The sequence below is a fragment of the Manis pentadactyla genome, chromosome 7 (assembly GCF_030020395.1).
Source record: "Manis pentadactyla isolate mManPen7 chromosome 7, mManPen7.hap1, whole genome shotgun sequence".
Taxonomy (NCBI): domain Eukaryota; kingdom Metazoa; phylum Chordata; class Mammalia; order Pholidota; family Manidae; genus Manis; species Manis pentadactyla.
In genome coordinates this window covers 146,453,456-146,475,064 of record NC_080025.1, presented here as the reverse complement: position 1 = coordinate 146,475,064, position 21,609 = coordinate 146,453,456, and the positions used below count along the sequence as shown (strand labels likewise).

Genomic DNA, 21,609 nt, shown 5'->3' with positions numbered 1-21,609 from the left:
CATGTTACGGGGAAGGCATCTGGAACCCCAGGCTTAGAGAGCAACATTGCAGAGAAATGGGCACTAAGATTTCCGGGGTGCCAGCTGTCTGTGGGCACTGTCAGGCACCCCCATGTGCTCTCACATTCAGCCCTCCCGGCAGCTCCGGCAGATGAACACTGACCCCCGTTAAAGATGAGATGCCCGGCTCGGAGCAGTGAGCTGGCGGCTCCAGTCAGTGAGCTGGTCCATGCTGCCCCAGACAACCTAGGGTTATCGCCCTGCAATGCCACTGCCTGAGGGTGGGCAGCAAAGAGAAGCAGGAGTTGGAAAATGGTAATTTTCCTAATGCAGGGCGGAACATTTGGGTGGTTTGTGCCTGGAACTGTAACCCAATATACTGGAATTTTATTGCAAATGAAACAGTTATTGTATTAAATGCCTAGCAACTAGACTGTTGGTTTACTAAAAAGATACATTTTATGAAAGACTTTTTAATGAAAAGTTGGGTTAGTTCAAATAAACAAGGTATCTTAGCTGCCTTTGGAACACACAAATAAGAATGTGATAAGCACAAATTGAAAGAAAAAAATTCTAGTTTCCTTCTATTTAGATAGGAATCAGATATTGAAATACTCATTTGGGAAATACTGTATAACCCTCACAAGAATAAAAAAAGCGTCAAAAATTTCTACAGTGAAGAAACTTGTTTAACTGGAGTTCTCCAAATTATCTGAATATACAACTTCTTTGTTTTTTAAAGAATATCCAGGGATAATTCAACTGACACTAAAGACAGATTATGACATCCTGGTTTATTCTACTTTCCTCAGAATTGCAGACCTAGATCTGTCCTTGAAGCCCACCCCCCTTTCCTAAAGATGGCTGCATCTCAGTTTATCCAGGCAGGAAGTTCTTCCTAATACCTAACTTCAAGTTCTCCTGCAGAACCTCAAGCTCTCTCCCTTGGATTTTTCTGATGGAAGAACAGAATACCTGCTTGGATAGTCATAGGTACAGTAATCTCTTAGTACTTGAAAATTATGAAGGGTTACTTTCCATTTTTCTTACATTTTTCCCTCAGTTGAGAAAAACTGCACAGTCTTACACCAAAAGTCAATGGATACTGCATGGTGAGAAAGGGTTATTTCAAGGCTCCTATTTATATTTATGGCCAGGGAGTTAAGTGATAAAGAGTCATATTTAGCAAAACATTCTTTATCAAAACAGTTATTGGTTGCAAAGGGATTCCAGGCAGTGTTTCTAAAGGAGCATCAGGAAGAGAAGGGAAACTGGAGGAGAATAGACTGCACAGAACCGCAGACCCATGGACGGGGCTGCCTTCTCCAAGCGGAGATACGAGAATCTCTTCCCCGTGATACTGGAGAACAAACGTAAAACTTCTTTTTGAAGGCTTCTGGGAGTAGGAAGCCGATTAGCAAGCAAGATAATTCGTCCCATGGCAGGACGCTCCCGTGATAAAGAGGTCCTCTAGCGAGGTGGCCTGACAGCTGTCTAGTAGGTTCTCTCCACTCTGGTGTTCGCTGTATCTCCCAGGACAACCCCAATTGAACCAATTCCCCATCCCTACGAAAGCCCTTCAGGTGTCTGCTGAGCTTTGTCTCTTGTTCACGTGTGGCGATTAGCTGTTCGGGGCCTTCCGTGAAAGGAGCTGAATTTCTCTATGACCCACGTGCATCAGGTCCAAGTGCCTCACGTTTACAGAGGGGAGTGAAGGGCTAGACGCAGGATACACAGAGTCCAAGGCCAGAAGTTGCCTTTTAGCATATTATCAAGCTTACTGACTTCTCCCAATCAAACAGGCAAAGAGGACCAGGTGTTCCAAAGAATTTGGGTGGAGAAAATGACAACTCGTATATAATGGATAATGCAAAAACAGGAAATGAAAGACTGATGGCAGAGTTTTTAAAAAGATCTACAGTTAGAGCAATAAAACTGAAATCTCCAATAAATGATCCAGTTATCACATAACTTTTAAATGAAATTCTAAAAGTTTTGGAATTGGACTTGCATCCCCATGCAAACCAGTCCCCCAGCTCCCCAAGTGGGTGAAGCTCAACAAGCCTGCCCATCTCGTGCCAGGGCCAGAGTCTCTCCACCCCACCAAGGAGCTCTCCAGACCTGGGACCACTGCATCTCACAGAAGGGCGACACAGTTCTAATTCAAATGGTCTCAGAAGAATGAAAGGCAGGGGAAGTCTGTACTTTATTTGCTGAAGAATAAAGTGCCACAAATGCACGTTTCTAAAGTGATTCATCTCTTACAAGCTGAACATCTGCTTTACTTATACTAATAAATTTCACCTACTAGCTCATTTAAAATTAAAGAGCCAAAATGAGTTGTAAAATATGAGTATGTTAAAGAAAAAAAGAGAAGAAAAGAAAAAAAGACCCAGTTTTAGGCTGCCACTAAAGCCCAGGGTGAGATTTTATAGAAAATTCTGGTGACGTTTTATGGGAGACGCATATACAAAGTCCTACAAACAGGGATTTATATGATGAAAGAATTCTCTAGAATACTATGATGGCCAGGAGATAATTAACATTTTATTTTAGTTTACAGAGAAACTGGCAGTTGCTTTTTGTTGCTAGGATAAAATTTATGGTGCGACCGAGAAAATGGCAAGAATATTTACATGAAAGGGAAGATAAATTTCTGTAAAGATACAACTTCTCAATATCTGCCCAAGAAAATTCTATGAAATAGCCCCTAAAAGGAGCACTTTTTTTTTCCTGCCAGTGATTTTTATACCATTTTTTTCCCCCTAGGTGGCAGTATGGCATAAAAAGAGACTGACCCCAGACCCACCAACCATTCCAGGATTCAAAGATCACTAATAGGGAAGATACGAGGGAAAATACTTAATAAGGTATCAGAGTAGAGAAGCAGTTCTTTTATAGGCAGGAAAGAGTACTCACTGGTTCCACGTTATACGAAAAAAGAGCATATTCTTTATCTGGGGATATTTCGTATCTGACGGCTCTTAACGATTCCTAAAAGAGAAAAAAAATGAAGAATTTTCAAAATTTCCTAATAAAATCAGTGCACAGCAAACTTGCTAAAGTCTATTCAAAACAGCTGATCCTTTCTTTGTTCACTGACACTCTTTTATATATTATTTGTATTTATTTTCCAATCTCAACAAAACAATACTTAACTGCATCTACTGAAACAAATCATTAGAAATAAATATAAAAACAACCTTTGCCCACAAAGCTCCCAATCTCTTTGTATCTTTAAACACACTTTCCTTTGCTCATTCTTACACTTAGGGGATTTGTTCCTAAAATAGACACGTTCTACACATTATTTCAAAACTTGCCTTTTCACCGTCATGGACACGGACCCACAAGTCCGTATATAAAGGACTAGCTATCATTTATCCCTTGGAATTCAAGTATACTGATGATTTTACATAAATGAAATGATCAGAAGTGCACTGTTCACCTCGAGCCCCCTCCACCTTCTCTGCTCCACTCACACTGCTACACAGACCCCCACACCCACTGGGAAGAACGCCCTGCTGCCCACCTGGTGTGTGCCCCTCTGTGGGTGGTCGTACAGACACGGGAGAATGTACCGCAGCTAAAAGTAGGTCATGGACACCTCTCTCACCCCCGGGGCTTGCACACAGCAGTTGGTCTAGCCTGGATTAGTGATCTCCAAAGCTTGCCACGTTTAAAGCACCATATTCCATGGTGCAGATGTATCTTATTTCACTCAGTCCTCACTAAAGGGTGGCTGCGGGGGATTCTTGTTATTCACAGCAGTTATGCTCCCGAAAATCTCCACAAAACATGGAACCATACTGCTCCTAGAGGAAATTCAGGGTTAGGTTCCTGCCAGCCTCTGGTCACAGCATTTTGTCACCCAAATTGTATGTACTGACATAACGTTGTCTGAGGTGTGTTTCTGTTTAAACACATCTGACTGAATATGTATTGTTGACTCATTTACACCAAACCAGCGGTTAACAGCACTGCAACTCATGCCTGAATGTAGCTCCCCTAATACGCGTTTTCTCCCGAAGGCACAGAACGGCCTTATCGGTGTCAGGAACACCAGCCTGCCCTTCTGCATCATTCGTGGGGGCCATTTAAATGGCATAAATATGAATGAAAAGCACGAAAATGTGAAAAACATGGCACCACACAGGCCACAAAAGGATCACGTGTCTTCAATATGAGCGCTGAGACCGGAAGGCAGAGGGTGGCTCGATTTTCGCCCCTATGCACATGTTGCAGACACTTCAAGCAAGGTGAGTCCTAATTCTGGTGTCAAAGATTTTAGCTGCGGCCACTAGGAATGAGGAGGCCGGGCTGGGACGTGCTCTGCCTGCCGTTGGTACACACCATGTGGCAGGAAAGATACTCATCCACGTATCTCTACTGGTGCGCTCCTGGTTTTAATGCTTTTATAAGGATAGGTATTTCAGGGTGGGGTTGATGATTTATAAGTTTTTAAAAAATGTGAAGAGACATGGCCAAACTGCTTTTCAAAAATGCTTCTGGAATAAAGCCGCCCCTGCTGCTGTGGGAATGCAGCCTGTCCTCCCTTCTCTGGCAGCAACCGATGTCCCTGTCTTTCCACTGACCCTCTGGTTGGTGTGCAGTGGGGCCTCCCTGGTAGGTCAGTGTCCATTTCCCTGCTGACGGGTGCAGGTGCTCCTCACTGGCATGTCTTAGGCAATGTGGATTTTATGTCTGGAAAACCGTCTATCCATGTCTCCCAGTATTTTCCATGCTCTGGCTGTTCTCTGTTTTTCTTTAATCTCATTCTGATTATGTTCTCACCACCCTTCAACAGCAACCCCTCCAGATCCTGAGACCCACTGAAGCCATCATGATGTCTCGGCTCTCCTCTTGCTCAGCACAACTGATCACGTTCTTGTCCTCAAACAAGACTGCTCTTCCATCTGCCTAAAAACACTAGGTTTTAATTTCTTTCAGCATTTCTTTCTAAAGTCACCTTGTTAAGTGAGGCCTTCTGGGTCCTCAATGGCCATGATTTCTAGAAATTTCAACAGACTGGCTTCTAATGTTTCATGACCCCCTTCCCTTATCTCCCTGGGCCTAATCATCATCTAAAATAATGCATATCTTAATCATTTATCTTATTTATTGCCTGCCTCTTTCACTAGAATGGAAGTTCCTTGAAAGGAGGGGTTAAAAAATCATCTTTAATTTCTCAGTAATGTTTATCGTTTTCAGCATACAGGTCTTGCCCATTTTCTGTTAAATTTATCCTCAAGTATTTAGTATTATTGATGTTTATATATATAAAAGGTGTCAATATCCACTTGTTTATTGCTTACAAATGGAAACAGAACTGATTTTGGTAACTTGAACTCATGTTATGCAGCCTTGCCAAACTTCATTAATTGTTCCAGCAAGTATTTTTCTGTAGATTCCTTGGAATTTTCTAAATAATCTTACTTTCTGTGGATATAGTTTTTTCTTCTTCCTTTCCTGACTGGATACTTCTTGCTTCTTTTAATAGCCTAGTTACACTCTAGATAATCGCTGGCGTACTGCTGAGAAGCAGCCATGAGAGCGGACACCTCGCCTCTCTCCCGACACTCTTGTCTATTTAGCATGATGTTCGTGATGTTTCTGCAGGTGCATTTTATCAGGCTGAATGTATTCTCATTTACTTCTACCTGGCTCAGAGTTTCTGTAATAAATGCTGAATTTTGTAATGAGTGTTAAAATTTCCCAAATGCTTTTTCTGCAATTGTTGAGATGATTATATTGTTTTGCTTTTTCAGTCTGTCATTAGGGTAAATTGTTGTTTGATTTTCAGACATTAAGCCAAACTTGTATTCCTGGATAAACTCTACTTGGCCGTGAGGCATCACCCCTTTGATATACTGCTAGGTTCCATTTGCTAATATTTTGTTGAGGATTTTTGCACCTGTGTTCATGAGCGAACGTGGTCTGTGGTTTTCTTTTCCTGCAGTGTCTTTGTTTAGTTTTGATTTCAGGGTAGCGCTGGTCTAATAAATGATTGGGAAGTATTTCCTCTTCTTTTATTTTATGAGTTTGTGCAGAATTGGTATTTTTTCCTTAAATGTTTGGTAGAATGTATCAGGGAAGCCATTTACCTTGAGCTTTTTACATGTGGCGCTTTTAACTATTAATAATATGTTTATATCAATATAGGACTATTCAGGTTATCTACTTTCTCTTCAGTGAAATCTGATCACTCAAGGACTTACTTATTTCATTTATGGTGTCATATTTATTGATATAGGCTGTTCACAATATTTTCTATGATCCCTTCAGTGTCTGTAGTGACGGCCTCTCCTCTGTTCTGATACTGGTTGTTTTCTCCTTTATCTTCATTTTTGATCAACTATCTTGATCTTTTCCAAAAAACAGCTTTGGGTTTTATTTTCTCAATTATTTTTCTCTTTTCTATATGGTTGATTTGTTCTCTTTATTATTTTCTTCTGTGAAATTAGGTTTCTCATTTTTCCCTGTAGCTTCCTAAAGTGAAAGCTTAGATCTAATATGAGCACCTAAAGCTATAGATTGCCCTTTAAGTACTACCTAGCTACATATCATACATTTTGTTACTACACATTTCTATTTTCCTTCACTGCAAAATATCATCTAATTTCCATCTGATTTTTCTTTGGCTGATTTGTTATTTAGAAGCATGGTGTTTAATTTCCAACCATTGGGATATATTCCAGATTTCTTTTTGTTATTGATTTCTAGTTTAATTTTGCATTTGTTAAGGAACAAATATAATTTTCTAACTTTCAAATATACTGTTGAGTGGCCCAGGCTACGGACTATCTGGGTGAGTATTCCCCATGCACTCAGAAACTCGGTGCACTCTGCCATTGGTGAGCGGTGTGGTCTACAAACACCATTAGGTCCACCGGTTACAGTGTCTCCAAGACTTCTCTATCCCTACTGATCCTTTTTTCTACATGTTCCGTCAATTACTCAGGATTATTGGGATCTCCAACTATAATTGTGGATTTGTCTATATTTGTGTTTGGTTCAAACACAGAACTATTATAGCTCTACTGCTAGTTGTATACACCTTCAGGATTCTTATGTCTTAGTGAACTGACTCCTTTATCATTATGAACTATTTCTTTTTATTTCTTATAATATTTCTTTTCTATTCTGTAGTCTATTTTGTTGCATGTGAATATAACCATTAAGGCTTTACTTTGGTTAGTATTTGGACAGTATCTCTTTTTACATTCATTTAATTTTAACCTATGCCTTTATGTTTAAAGTATATATCACAGGCAGCTTATAATTGGGTCTGGCTATTAAAAGAAAATCCTAGAGAGGCGATTAAAGATGGTGGCTTGAGAGGAGAGACAGAGGCTTCCTCCAAAAACTGGATACAATTAGAAAATTTAATTGGCACAACTAATCCTGAGAGAGGAACAGGAAAGAGGATGGCGTCAGACTGCACACCCCTGGAGAAAAGAGCAGACCTCAGCGAACGGGGTACCAGAACCACTCCCCTGCGACCCCCGACATTGCTTCAGGGGCTGAGCAGCTCCAGAGTAGAGCTTCTGGACACCAGAGGGCACCATATACAAACACGAAACGCCAAAGGAACCTTATCCAGATATTACTACAACTCCCAAGAAAGATTTAAATGATATGAACCTCGTGACTCTTCCTGAAAGGGAGTTCAAAATGAAAATCATCAACATCCTAATGGAGGTACAGAAAGACATCCAAGAACTCAGGAATGAATTCAGGCCAGAGATCCAATCGTTGAAGAGCACGATGGAGGGTATTAAAAGCAGGTTGGATACAGTGGAGGAGAAAATAAATGAAATAGAAACTAGAGAAGAGGAATACAAAGAAGCTGAGGCACAGAGAGAAAAAAGGATCTCTAAAAATGAAAGAATATTGAGAGAACTGTGTGACCAAGCCAAGCGGAACAATATTCGCATTATAGGGATACCAGAAGAAGAAGAAGAGAGAGAAAGGGATAGAAAGTGTCCTTGAGGAGGTAGTTGCTGAAAACTTCCCCAATCTGGGGAAGGAGATAGTCTCTCAGGCCATGGAGATCCACAGATCCCCCTACACAAGGGACCCAAGGAAGACAACACCAAGACACATAGTAATTAAAATGGCAAAGATCAAGGATAAGGACAGACTGTTAAAAGCAGCCAGAGAGAGAAATAAGATCACATACAAAGGAAAGCCCATCAGACTAACATCACACTTCTCAGCAGAAACCTTACAGGCCAGAAGGGAGTGGCATGATGTATTTAATGCCATGAAGCAGAAGGGCCTGGGACCAAGATTACATTATCTGGCAAGATTATCATTTAAATTTGAAGGTGGGATTAAATAATTTCCAGATAAGCAAAAGCTGAGAGAGTTTACCTCCCACAAACCATCTCTGGGGTCTATTTTGGAGGGACTGCTACAGATGGAAGTGTTCCTAAGGTTAAATAGCTGTCACCAGAGGTAGTAAAATCATGGTAGGGAGGGTAGAGCAGCTGATTGCGAGGCAAATGCAAAATTAAATTGACTATCCCCAAAGTCAATCAAGGGATAGACAAAAAGTACAGAATTTCATATCTAATATATAAAGAATGAAGGAGGAGGAAAAAGGAGGAGAAATAGAAAAGAACCTTTAGATTCTGTTTGTAACAGCATACTAAGTGAGTTAAGTTAGACTCTTAGATAGTAAGGAAAGTAACCTGGAACCTTTGGTAACCACGAATCTAAAGCCTGAAATGGCAATAAGTACATACCTATCGATAACCACCCTAAATGTACATGGACTGAATGCATCAATCAAAAGACATAGAGTCACTGATGGATGAAAAAACAAGACCCATCTATATGCTGCTTACAAGAGACTCACCTAAAACCCAAAGACATGCACTGACTAAAAGTCAAGAGATGGTAAAAGATATTTCATGCAAACAATAGGGAGAAAAAAGCAGGTGTTGCAGTACTAGTATCAGACAAAATAGACTTCAAAACAAAGAAAGTAACAAGAGATAAAGAAGGACATTACATAATGATAAAGGGCTCAGTCCAACAAGAGGATATAACCATTCTAAATATATATGCACCCAACACAGGAGCACCAGCATATGTGAAACAAATACTGACAGAACTAAAGGAGGAAATAGAAGGCAATGCATTCATTCTAGGAGACTTCAACACACCACTCACCCCAAAGGATAGATCCACCAGACAGAAAATAAGTAAGGACACGGAAGCACTGAACAACACACTAGAACAGATGGACCTAATAGACATCTATAGAACTCTACATCCAAAAGCAACAGGATACACATTCTTCTCAAGTGCACATGGAACATTCTCCAGAATAGACCACATACTAGGCCACAAAAAGAGCCTCAGTAAATCCCAAAAGACTGAAATTCTACCAACCAACTTTTCAGACCACAAAGGTATAAAACTAGAAATAAATTGTACAATGAAAGCAAATAGGCTCACAAACACATGGAGGCATAACAACACGCTTCTAAATAGTCAATGGATCAACGACCAAATTAAAATGGAGATCCAGCAATATATGGAAACAAATGACAACAACAACACAAAGCCCCAACTTCTGTGGGATGCAGTGAAAGCAGTCTTAAGAGGAAAGTATATAGCAATCCAGGCATATTTAAAGAAGGAAGAACAAACCCAAATGAATAGTCTAATGTCACAATTATCAAAATTGGAAAAAGAAGAACAAATGAGGCCTGAAGTCAGCAGAAGGAGGGACATAATAAAGATCAGAGAAGAAATAAACAAAATTGAGAAGAATAAAACAATAGCAAAAATCAATGAAACCAAGAGCTGGTTCTTTGAGAAAATAAACAAAATAGATAAGCCTCTAGCCAGACTTTTTAAGAGAAAAAGAGAATCAACACACATCAACAGAATCAGAAACAAGAAAGGAAATATCATGACGGACCCAACAGAAATACAAAGAATTATTAGAGACTACTATGAAAACCTATATGCTAAGAAGCTGGAAAACCTAGAAGAAATGGACAACTTCCTAGAAAAATACAACCTTCCAAGACTGACCAAGGAAGAAACACAAAATCTAAACAAACCGATTACCAGCAAGGAAATTGAAGTGGTAATCAAAAAAACTACCCAAGATCAAAACCCCTGGGCCAGATGGATTTACCTCAGAATTTTATCAGACATACAGAGAAGATATAATACCCATTCTCCTTAAAGTTTTCCAAAAAACAGAAGAGGAGGGAATACTCGCAAACTCATTTTATGAAGACAACATCATCCTGATACCAAAACCAGGCAAAGACCCCACCAAAAAAGAAAATTACAGACCAATATCCCTGATGAACGTAGATGCAAAAATACTCAATAAAATATTAGCAAACTGAATTCAGAAATATATCAAAAGGATCATATACCACGACCAACTGGGATTCATCCCAGGGATGCAAGGATGGTACAAAATTCAAAAATTCATCAACATCATCCACCACATAAACAAAAAGAAAGACAAAAACCACACGATCATCTCCATAGATGCTGAAAAAGCATTCGACAAAATTCAACATCCATTCATGATAAAAACTCTCAGCAAAATGGGTATAGAGGGCAAGTACCTCAACATAATAAAGGCCATATATGATAAACCCACAGCCAACATCATATTGAACAGTGAGAAGCTGAAAGCTTTTCCTCTGAGATTGGGAACAAGACAGGGATGCCCACTCTCCCCACTCTTATTTAACATAGTACTGGAGGTCCTAGCCACAGCAATCAGACAAAATGAAGAAATACAAGGAATCCAGACTGGTAAAGAAGAAGTCAAACTGTCACTATTTGCAGATGACATGATATTGCACATAAAAAACCCTAAAGACTCCACTCCAAATCTACTAGAACTGATATCGGAATTCAGCAAAGTTGCAGGATACAAAATTAACACACAGAAATCTGTTGCTTTCCTATACACTAACAATGAACCAATAGAAAGAGAAATCAGGAAAAGAATTCCATTCACAATTGCATCAAAAAGAATAAAATACCTAGGAATAAACCTAACCAAAGAAGTGAAAGACCTATACCCTAAAAACTATAAGACACTCTTAAGAGAAATTAAAGGGGACACTAACAAATGGAAACTCATCCCATGCTCTTGGCTAGGAAGAATTAGTATCGTCAAAATGGCCATCCTGCCCAAAGCAATATACAGATTTGATGCAATCCCTATGAAACTACCAGCAACATTCTTCAATGAACTGGAACAAATAGTTCAAAAATTCATATGGAAACACCAAAGACCCCGAATAGCCAAAGCAATCCTGTGAAAGAAGAATAAAGTGGGGGGGATCTCACTCCCCAACTTCAAGCTCTACTACAAAGCCATAGTAATCAAGACAATTTGGTACTGGCACAAGAACAGAGCCACAGACCAGTGGAACACATTAGAGACTCCAGACATTAACCCAAACATATATGGTCAATTAATATTCGATAAAGGAGCCATGGACATACAATGGCGAAATGACAGTCTCTTCAACAGATGGTGCTGGCAAAACTGGACAGCTACATGTAGGAGAATGAAACTGGACCATTGTCTAACCCCATACACAAAAGTAAATTTGAAATGGATCAAAGACCTGAATGTAAGTCATGAAACCATAAAACTCTTAGAAAAAAACATAGGCAAAAATCTCTTGGACATAAACATTAGTGACTTCTTCATGAACATATCTCCCTGGGCAAGGAAATCAAAAGCAAAAATGAACAAGTGGGACTATATGAAGCTGAAAAGCTTCTGTACAGCAAAGGACACCATCAATAGAACAAAAAGGCATCCTACAGTATGGGAGAATATACTCATAAATGACAGATCCGTAAAGGGTTGACATCCAAAATATATAAAGAGCTCACGCACCTCAACAAACAAAAAGCAAATAATCCGATTAAAAAATGGGCAGAGGAGCTGAACAGAGAGTTCTCCAAAGAAGAAATTCAGATGGCCAACAGACACAGGAAAAGATGCTCCACATCACTAGTTATCAGAGAAATGCAAATAAAAACCACAATGAGATATCACCTCACACCAGTAAGGATGGCTGCCATCCAAAAGACAAACAACAACAAATGTTGGTGAGGATGTGGAGAAAGGGGAACCCTCCTACACTGCTGGTGGGAATGTAAATTAGTTCAACCATTGTGGAAAGCAGTATGGAGGTTCCTCAAAATGCTCAAAATAGACTTACCATTTGATCCAGGAATTCTACTTCTAGGAATTTACCCTAAGAATGCAGCACTCCTGTTTGAAAAAGACAGATGCACCCCTTTGTTTATTGCAGCACTATTTACAATAGCCAAGAATTGGAAATAACCTAAATGTCCATCGGTAGATGAATGGATAAAGAAGATGTGGTACATATACACAATGGAATACTACTCAGCCATAAGAAAAGGGCAAATCCTACCATTTTCAGCAACATGGATGGAGCTGGAGGGTATTATGCTCATTGAAATAAGCCAAGTGGAGAAAGAGAAATACCAAATTATTTCACTCATCTGTGGAGTCTAAGAACAAAGGAAAAACTGAAGGAACAAAACAGCAGCAGAATCACAGAACCCAAGAATGGACTAACAGTTACCAAAGGGAGAGGGACTGGGGAGGATGGGTGGGAAGGGAGGGATAAAGGCAGGGAAGAAGAAAGGGGGCCTTACGATTAGCATGTATAATGTGGAGTTGGGGGAAAGGGGAGGGCTGTGCAACACAGAGAAGACAAGTAGTTATTCTACAACATCTTACTATGCTGATGGACAGTGACTGTAATGGGGTTTGTAGGGGGGACTTGGGGTAGGGGAGAGCCTAGTAAACATAATGTTCTTCATGTAATTGTAGATTAATGATAACAACAACAACAAAAAAATCAAATCCTAAAATCCTCCAGGAGTAGTAAGGGCAGCTTGTGGACAGAATGATGTAGGAAATCTTCCACCTCATATTGCATTAGATTTCTGCTCGTGTCCTGCCCAAGAAAGTTCTAACATGTCCCAGAGATTTTATGTGTGTATGTTTGCAGTTTTATGCCAGTGCTTAGATAGGAGAAAATATTTAGGCAGAAGTCTTATATTAGGTTACATTTAGAAGAACCTGTCATATCTCACCACATTTAAAGTCTCTTCTATGAAAAGAGGGATGTACTGTTTACAGGACTAGAAATTCATTTTACTTACATTTCCACCAAAAGCGTACCTACACACTGCCCATATTTAGCATTCCTGGCACTTGTCATTCTATTATGTAGTCCCAGCTTTTTGTTTGATATAATCTTTCTGACTCCAAAGAACATCCCTTCAATTTCTCCAAAGGCAGGTGTGTGACCACCGAATTCTCCAAGTTCTTTATTTTTGAAAGATATTTTCTGCTGCATCTAGAATTCTAGGTGGAGTTTTATTTTTATCCCAGTACCTTACTAATACCACTCCACTGTCTTCTGGCTTGCAAAGAGTCTGGCAAGAAGTCCACTGTCATTGCTGGTTTTTTTCCCGTAGATCATGTTTCTTTCCTTTGGCTGCCATTAAGGTTCTGTTTGCCACTAGTTTTCAGGAACTTGATTATAATATCCTTTGGTGTGGTTTTCTTTATGTTTATTATGCTTGTGGCTTATTGAATTCTTGTATCAAATTTTAAAAAATAAGTCTTTATTTCTTCAAAAGTTTGTTTTGTCTTTCTTCTCTCGATGAGGCTTAAATAACAGGTGTATTAGTCTTCTTTCTGTCACTCAACATGTCACTGAGGCACTGGGCACGTTTTCTTTCAGTTTTCGTTCTTCATTTTGGATAGTTTCTGTTTTTCATTTTGGACATTTTCTATTGCTATTAAAAGTTAGTCTTTTTTTTCCCTAACAGATTTAGTGTTCACTCTGCTACTAATATAGAAATTATTTTCTTTATTTTCTTTTTATATTTTATCTTTCATATCTAGAAATTTTATTTTATAACTCAGATTTCTCTTATTGTTATGGCCATGGTTTTATTTCCTTGAGCTTTTATGCTAATTCTCTTGTCTCTGTTATCTTCAGGTCTGTTTCTATTGAGTGATCTTTCTCCTTATTATGGGTCATGTTTCCCTGCTTCTGAGTATATATAGCAATTTTTTAAAAAGTTAACACCAGATATTTTGTATTTTCTCTTGTTCAATCTTGGGATTTTTGGGCTCCTTCAAAGAATGTTGGAGATTTTATGACAGTTAATTACATGTGGATTAATTTGAGTCTTTCAAGGTTTATTTTTAAGATGTTCTCAAGGCAATTCTGCAGTAGCTAGCCTTGTAGAGCGGACTGGACCTCCGTCCTAAGGGTCTGGCCTTCTGGGGTCTCTGCGTTCCGCCTCACGGCCAGGAAGCATGTTAGTGATTCCTGTCCTGGCAGTGCAGGGGCCCTGGGGGCTCCTCGCCTTGGAGTGTCCTGTGCTTTCCTTGACTTGGAACTTTACTTTGCCTGGGGAGCTTCCCTCTGTATTCATGAAGGTCAGTGATGAACCAGTGTCCCAAGGGGGGAGCCCTGTGCAGGTTTGCCAAGTGTCATCCAGCTGGCTGTCTCCTCCCGGGTCCTCTGTCGCATAAACTGCAGCCATCACTTCCCCCAGACTCGGATCTGTCTCCTCAGCTCAGCCGGACCGGAAGAACTGAGCTTCTTCTCCTTGTCCTGAAGCCCAGCAGCAACATTCAGCTCAGGGCACGGCTGGGCTTCTCGTGGGTCACAGCTGCGAATTGCCTGTGCTCCAATGTATGAATTTGTTTTTTGTTTTCCCTTTATTTTGTCCTGTTTTATAGTTGTTCATGTTACGAGGATAATTCCGATCACCTGATACTCTCATGGCCAGGCCTGAATGTCAAGAGGAGAATTTTTTCCCACCTGCATTCCCAGAGCCTAACAGGAACTGGCACAGGGCAGGTGCTCCATGAACACTTACTGAGTGAATAAATGAATGAATATATCCTCAGCTCTTAGAAGAGCGCAATAATGTTACTGACCTAAAGATTATACCAGCAGAGCCCAGAAAGGAGCACAATTTCCTACACTTCAGAAATCAGTAAAGGTCAGTCCCTAATGGAGGGTCAGCTGCTAATGACCCCACCTGAGAGAGTAAGACTTTCCTTAGGTGACTTAGTAGCTCATCACTGCCGTACTTAGACACCATTTCATGCATTTCCGGCCGTCCCAGTGCCCGTGGCACCAAGGGTTGTGGAAATTGCAGGCTATAGGTCTACCTTTGCGCCAGGTGGACATGCAAATAACAGCAGCAAGCACCACCTAGCACATTCCTAAACTTTGGCTCCAAGACTTTGTGAATCAAAGACAAATTTCCCAAGCAAAGCAGGTCCTGGTTTCAGGTTTGCCTGAGTTATTCCTGCAATATTTTTGTCCATTTTCTGTTAGATCATCTAGTTCTGATAAATTTGGAAGAACTCTTTGTAGCTTATAGATATTAGCCTTTCATTTGTTACTCACATCAGAAATATTATCCATTATTTGTCTATTGGTTTTGCCTTTTTAAAATTAAAATTTAAAACATTTATATGGCAAGTTAAATAAGGCTATGTTTTTGATAACTTCTGGATTTCATATGTTTAAAATTTTCTTCTGGTGGATTATTTCTAACATCTATACCTTTAATCCAACTGGAATTCAATTTCATGTACTTGTGAACTGAGACATTATTTCCTTGCAGATAGTGGTGATGACATTGTTTGCTAAGTGCACCATTATTTCCCCCAGTGATTTTCACTTATCAAATACTCATTTGTATTGTAATATACTGAGCTTTTCATTCTTTCACTGCTCTCTACGCTATTCCTATATAAAATCTGATCATTTTAAGCTTGTCTCATGGATTCAAAAAGCCTGTGATATGTATTCTGCTTCACCATTTACTATGTGAAATTTAGAGAATTTCTTACCTCCTCTGTGCCTGTGTAAAATGGAGATGACATCTGTATCCACCTCATATGTGAGGCTGGCGTGAAAATTCAGTGAAGTATGGTGTCTGGTGCAGAGCAAATACTCAAGAGTGTGAGCTGTTATTGTTATGTGTCGCGTACAGTGTCGTTAGTATGTGTTTTGACTTCAGGTAAAGGAATACACATTACTATATATTCTGAAGCTTTTCTGTGGCTATGTTCAGATGTTCATTCTCCTATGTGACAAAATTAAGATATTTCATCAAACATTCAACACTAATATTTGTCTGATTAGGATTGTATTAAAATTTGATATCAATTTAAAGAGAATTGATAAAATTTTTCTCTTATCTAAGATTCCATTATATCTTTAACATTTTTCAAATCTTCAACAAAATTTCATCACTTGCTTTACTCTTAAGTCTTACGTTATCCTTAGATTTATTCTAGGTTCTCTTTATAATTTTTGTTCTTATTGTGAAGAGAGTGTTTTTTCCATTTCCACTTTGAGGTACCTATGCTAGTCAAGCAAAAGCTATTAATTTATTTATGTACTTCTTGTATTCAGCCATATACAGAAATTTTCTAATTAATTACAGTAGTTTTTTTTAACTAACATCTTTTACGTTTTCTAAGGATAGAATTATGTGGTCAAAAAAAGAGAGAAATGACTTTTTCTGTTCTTTTCTAGTTCCTAATCCAGCCATTTAGTTTGTATATGCACTTTCCACTATCTCCAAGAGCAAACACACATTAATGTGATGGTGAATATTCCTGCCTGAGTATAATTAGAATGGTTTTACTGTTTGCCATTTAGAATGATTTTCGCTGCTGTTGGTCATGGTAGGAAATAGTCTTTGTCATATGTGAGCAGTTTTTCATTCTTACCTGGAACTTTCATTAGAAGTTGCTGATAAACTTTATCAGATGTCCTTGGAGCATGTGGTGATACATCAGAAGGATTTTCCTATTATGTTGTACTTGTAATGAATTTTGTTGATTTCCTGATATTTAAATGCTGCTGTCATGACACCTTACTTGCTCAAAGCATATTAGGATTTTGATACACGACTGATGTCTACCTGCCAATATTTTATTTATAATTTTTAAGTTTATACTCACAAGTGAGATTTGTGTATAGTTTACATATTATGTTATTTGGGGGCCATTTAACTATAAATCAACGACACAATTTTTTTAGTAACATTATTCTGACTTTAAAAAATATTGGTCTATGTATATGATGATCCCATATATGTAAAATTTTACACACATTTCTGGTGAGATACATATCTGAAGGGTTACTGTCTTGTTTTCATGCACTAGATAAATATTTGTGATTATAAATGCAGAGAAGGAAAAGAGGCCATTAGTGGGAGAGAGATACAAAGTGATAAGAATGCTGCAGATTATCAAGTAATAAGGGACCTGTAGAGTAGGAAGCATAGGGACAGCCACTGGCTGTTCCATGAAAGCAACTTCCTCACAAAGGGACAAGAAGTGAAAAGCCAACGTAAGCTGTGAGGGAACATGACATGTGACTCCACGGGACACGTATCGCCTTAATACGAAAGGGCTGTGGCGACCTCCCCGTTCCGTCAGTGAGGGAGGAGGGGACGCATGGGCCCGCTGGTGCTCTTAGGGATGCGGCCAGTCTGCATCCGGGCCAAGGCCGCCTGCAAGTCACCTCATTTGGCACCAGACAGACCAGGTGCCACTCTCAGGGCGGTGGCGAGAGCAGGAAAACTTTGGGGTGCGGATGCCATCGAACGGGGTGGCAGGGCCATGAGAGGCCAACGCGAGGAACAGCTTCCAGAAGGCATGAGCTCCCCTGCCGAGGACACGCACTGCACTCCGTGCACCAGCATTTCTCTGCACTGGGCCAGCCTGACCAACACCCTGCAGCCCCTTCCTCACTCCAGGGTCGCTGGAGTACTCCTGTGATCTGCGCTGGTGGCCCCCAGATAATGCCGGGCACCTACTGGGCCCAGGCGGGCTGCCTCAAGCCCGGCCCAATGCCTGTAGGTGGGAAGGCTACGGCTGGACCCGCTGGCAACCTGGAAACGGCTTGGTTTGGAATTAGACAAAGCTGAACTCAGCCCTCAAGACAGCAACCTGCAGGGGACTCAGAAAGGTATTTTAGCCTCCATAAACGTCACTTTTCTCATTTATAAAGTAAGAAAAATCAGGTCCTGGTGCTCTCAGGATTCCTGAGGACTTAAATAAGACAACGTGTGTGCTGTGTTTAGGGTAGCTCTGGTCTCACCCCAAGCACACAAACATCGCTCAGTTAACTCACCGTGTGCGCACCTTACAGTGTGTGCACCTTAGAGCAGCAGCTCCTTCAAAGCAGCCCCGGTTTTCTGCTCAACACGCAATTACTGCCCCAGCTTCTGGTCTGACATCCCTACTTACCCTGTTACAAAGGTTCAAAACCCCACACAACCCAGACCACCGCTTCATCTCAGCAGCCTGGACAAAATGTGCCCAGTGTCCGCAAGTCTACTCCACCATGGACTTGAACCCACTCGCCCCAGGCCCCCCACGCCGTCCTGGTCACCGCCTCCAAGCAGGACCCCGTTCCTCTCCCCTAGGACCTGAAGTAGCCCCGGTGGGCCCCTTGCCTATGATTTTTCTCTTCTTCAAAGCCTCTTTCACATAGGTCTGGCATTATGTTCCTAAAACACACAGACTTGTCCTCAAAAAGCCTGCCCTTTCCAGTTTCCTACAGAGTAAGGCCTAGGCCATCAAGTGCGGTCCCTGATGTTGTTCTCCACTGCTTCCCGGGCTGCTAAGGAACCGCGTCCCACCCAACCTATGCCGGACAGGCTGCCGGGCCACACTGTCTGCGCCGGAGGCGGGAGATGCTCGTGACCCAGGCTGCTCGGGAGGCCGAGGACACCAGCGCCCGCTTGTCCGGGGGCTGCGTCCGCCTTCTGCGGGCCCCATGCCTTCCCTCTCCGGCGCTCTTCTCTCCTCCTCGCCTTGTTCTCACCGAACACGGAACCGCCACTGCAGAATGTATGTCATTCAAATGCTTCTTTCAGGTCTGGGCTGAAAGCTGCCCCCCAGGGAAGGCTGGTGTCACCGACCCCCCACCTCTCAGGCCCAGCCCGGCCCCGGTCGGGGAGGACGCTCATCTGGGGCCCACGGACGGCGCGCGGGTGTGCCTCGGGCCACCCTTAACCTGCAAGCGGGCGGGTTTGGGGCCAGAAAGATTGAGCCGCTGCTTTTCACGGTCTTTTAAAGACTTGGGTATAAAATAATCTACACACTTACTTTGAAGAGTAAAAACAGAACAGCCTATGAGATAAACACTAGGATGCAAATAAGTAAGTAAAAAATACTCTTCCTTTCTGTTTTATCTTTTAATAGCAGAAGTAGGAAAAGAAAAGGAAGAGAGAAAGGAGGGAACAGGAGAGAAAAAAAGGCCGAGGTCACCTGAGCCCCAGGGGCAGAAGGGAAAGGCCCCCAGGGCCCCAGCCGCAGCGGCCTGGACGGGCCCAGCAGAGGGCGCGCGGGGTCCGGGGCAGGACGCCGGCCCTCCGCGCCCCCTCTCGTTCCTGGGCTGAGGCTTGGATCTCAGAGGCGCCTGCCCGCAGTTGGCGGTGCAGCCCGTGGCCCGGCCCGCTGCTCCCCGGCTCGGGCAGCCGAGCATCTGTGAGAAACGGGGTCCCGCTGCCGCCAGACCTGCCTATTTCCCAGAAGCCAGAAATCTGAATTTCGGGTCTGAAAACTCCACTCTGACGGCCCAGCCAAACACTGAGGCACGCACGGTGGGCGCCGGCCCTCTGCTCCCCCGGGGAGCGCTCAGCCCGGGGCGGGACGCGCGCCCCGCCGTCGCCGGCTCCGTCCAGCCGCAGGTCCGGGCAGGGGCGTGCAATGCCCCGGGGAGGGCCAGGCAGACGCGGAGGGCGGAGCTCGCCTGGGAGCCCGGGCTGCACGAGGTCGGGCGCCCCGCTCCGCCCGCCAGGAGGGCACCCGCACACAGAGCCCTTCATGGAAGTTCAGCGAGACACAATGAAGTGAAAATTCATTGAGAAAGTCAACTATATTGCATGACGTAAGAAAAAAAAATTGGTCTCACATTCTAATGTCAACCATAACCTGGAGGTCCTCTGTGGCACGAATGAGCCCATATTTCTCTCTTTGATTCCCAAATGGGTCTAAAGATATTTGCAATTATGTCCCTCTCTGTGAGGAGTCAGAATTCATTACTTTTTAGAGACAGATAAAAATTGAAATTCTACAGTCCAGTGATTATATGAAATCAAAGGAGAGAATAAATTAACGAAAGAAAGACTTTTTATTTACATGTTAACTTAGTCATTTAAATAAGTAATTAAAACAAATAGATTAGTAATTAAAAGAAGACATAAAAAGTGAGAAAACTTGACATAAACCTAATATACATCATTGGGGGAAGTGTAATCTCTTTGAGATGGAATTTATAGAGATATGATTAAAATTATTGAATAAACTGCATTGAAACAGCAATTATAGAATTCACCACACTGGAAAGTAATATACAATCTTCCCACTCAACAGGATGCATGTTTCCACACTTCCATGTTCACTGCCTAGCTTTTCAATACACAGCGCTGGTGCTGCTCGTCGTTACCTGACGTCTAAGTGTAGTATCATATTCTTCTGTGTTGATTTAGTATAATGTCATATATATTTTCATATCACTACATAGTCTTCATAACTCCTACTTTCATGACTCCATGATATTTCATGTATCCTTATTTACTTATTTCTCGATTCAGATATTTTCACTATTTCTTGCCATTTTTTAGGTTATTTATTTATGAAAAATTCCCTGGAATGTGCCAGGATGCATAAATATTTTTAGTGATCTTCAATGTATTGCTAAGTTACTTTCCAAATACCTGGAACAATTTAAAGGATACAATGAATGACTGTGTCAACCTTACCACTTTTTGTCACCACTGGTATTATTAACAAAATGGACATATTAAGTACGAATGCCACACATGAAAAGAGTGGCTGATTCTGAACGGGCGCCAGGCCAGCAGCGGTGGGAGGGGAGGTCAAGCCAGCCTGTCTGTGGACCACCTGGGCTTCCTCACCTGAGAAAAGAAGTTCGAATTTCCAAAACCGTTCTGCTTTCCATATCTGATTCTCAAGCCAAGTGCTGAACCACCTGCCTATGAGACGCGGTTCTGCTGAGAACTTCTGCTCTGCTATGTGTTGGGAGAACTGGAGAGATGGTGCTGAGTTCCCTTAAGAATTACAGACCCCATGAAATCTATCTGCTTCAGCTCAGCAAAATGCACTAAGTCCATTTTAAATGCACTTCTACTGAAAAGAGACAGAGACAGAAACAGAGGGTGGGAGAGAGGGAGAGAGAGAGAAAAGGAAGATGGAGAGATGGAAGGAAGGAAAAAGAAGCCATTGTTCCACTCAGCAGAAAAAGATTCATGAAGTTTTTCAGAAGCTAGGCAACCATTGTCCAAATACCCAAAGGCCCACTTGGGTCCATGCGCCACATTTACAGCATTTCCATTTTTCAGGGGAAAAAATGGGATCCATAACAGAACAAAGACCTTTTTATTTATTTTCTATTCTTTTATTTTTATTTTTTCAGTAAATACCATTTTATTAGGAGTGGGGTGTATACCCCAGTACTTATTGCTATGGCAATG

The 21,609-nt window shown here is 41.5% G+C and overlaps 1 protein-coding gene across 5 annotated transcripts in view; it reads right to left on the bottom strand.

Moving 5' to 3' along the window:
- DPP6 (dipeptidyl peptidase like 6) overlaps positions 1–21,609 on the bottom strand; it is an 839,060-nt gene that overhangs the window by 223,698 nt on the left and 593,753 nt on the right. For all 5 annotated transcript variants that reach the window (XM_036899605.2, XM_036899607.2, XM_036899604.2 and 2 more), the window contains exon 5: positions 2,920–2,994. In XM_036899605.2, coding sequence (XP_036755500.2) covers positions 2,920–2,994 — 75 coding nt within the window. The remainder of the gene's footprint in view (positions 1–2,919; positions 2,995–21,609) is intronic.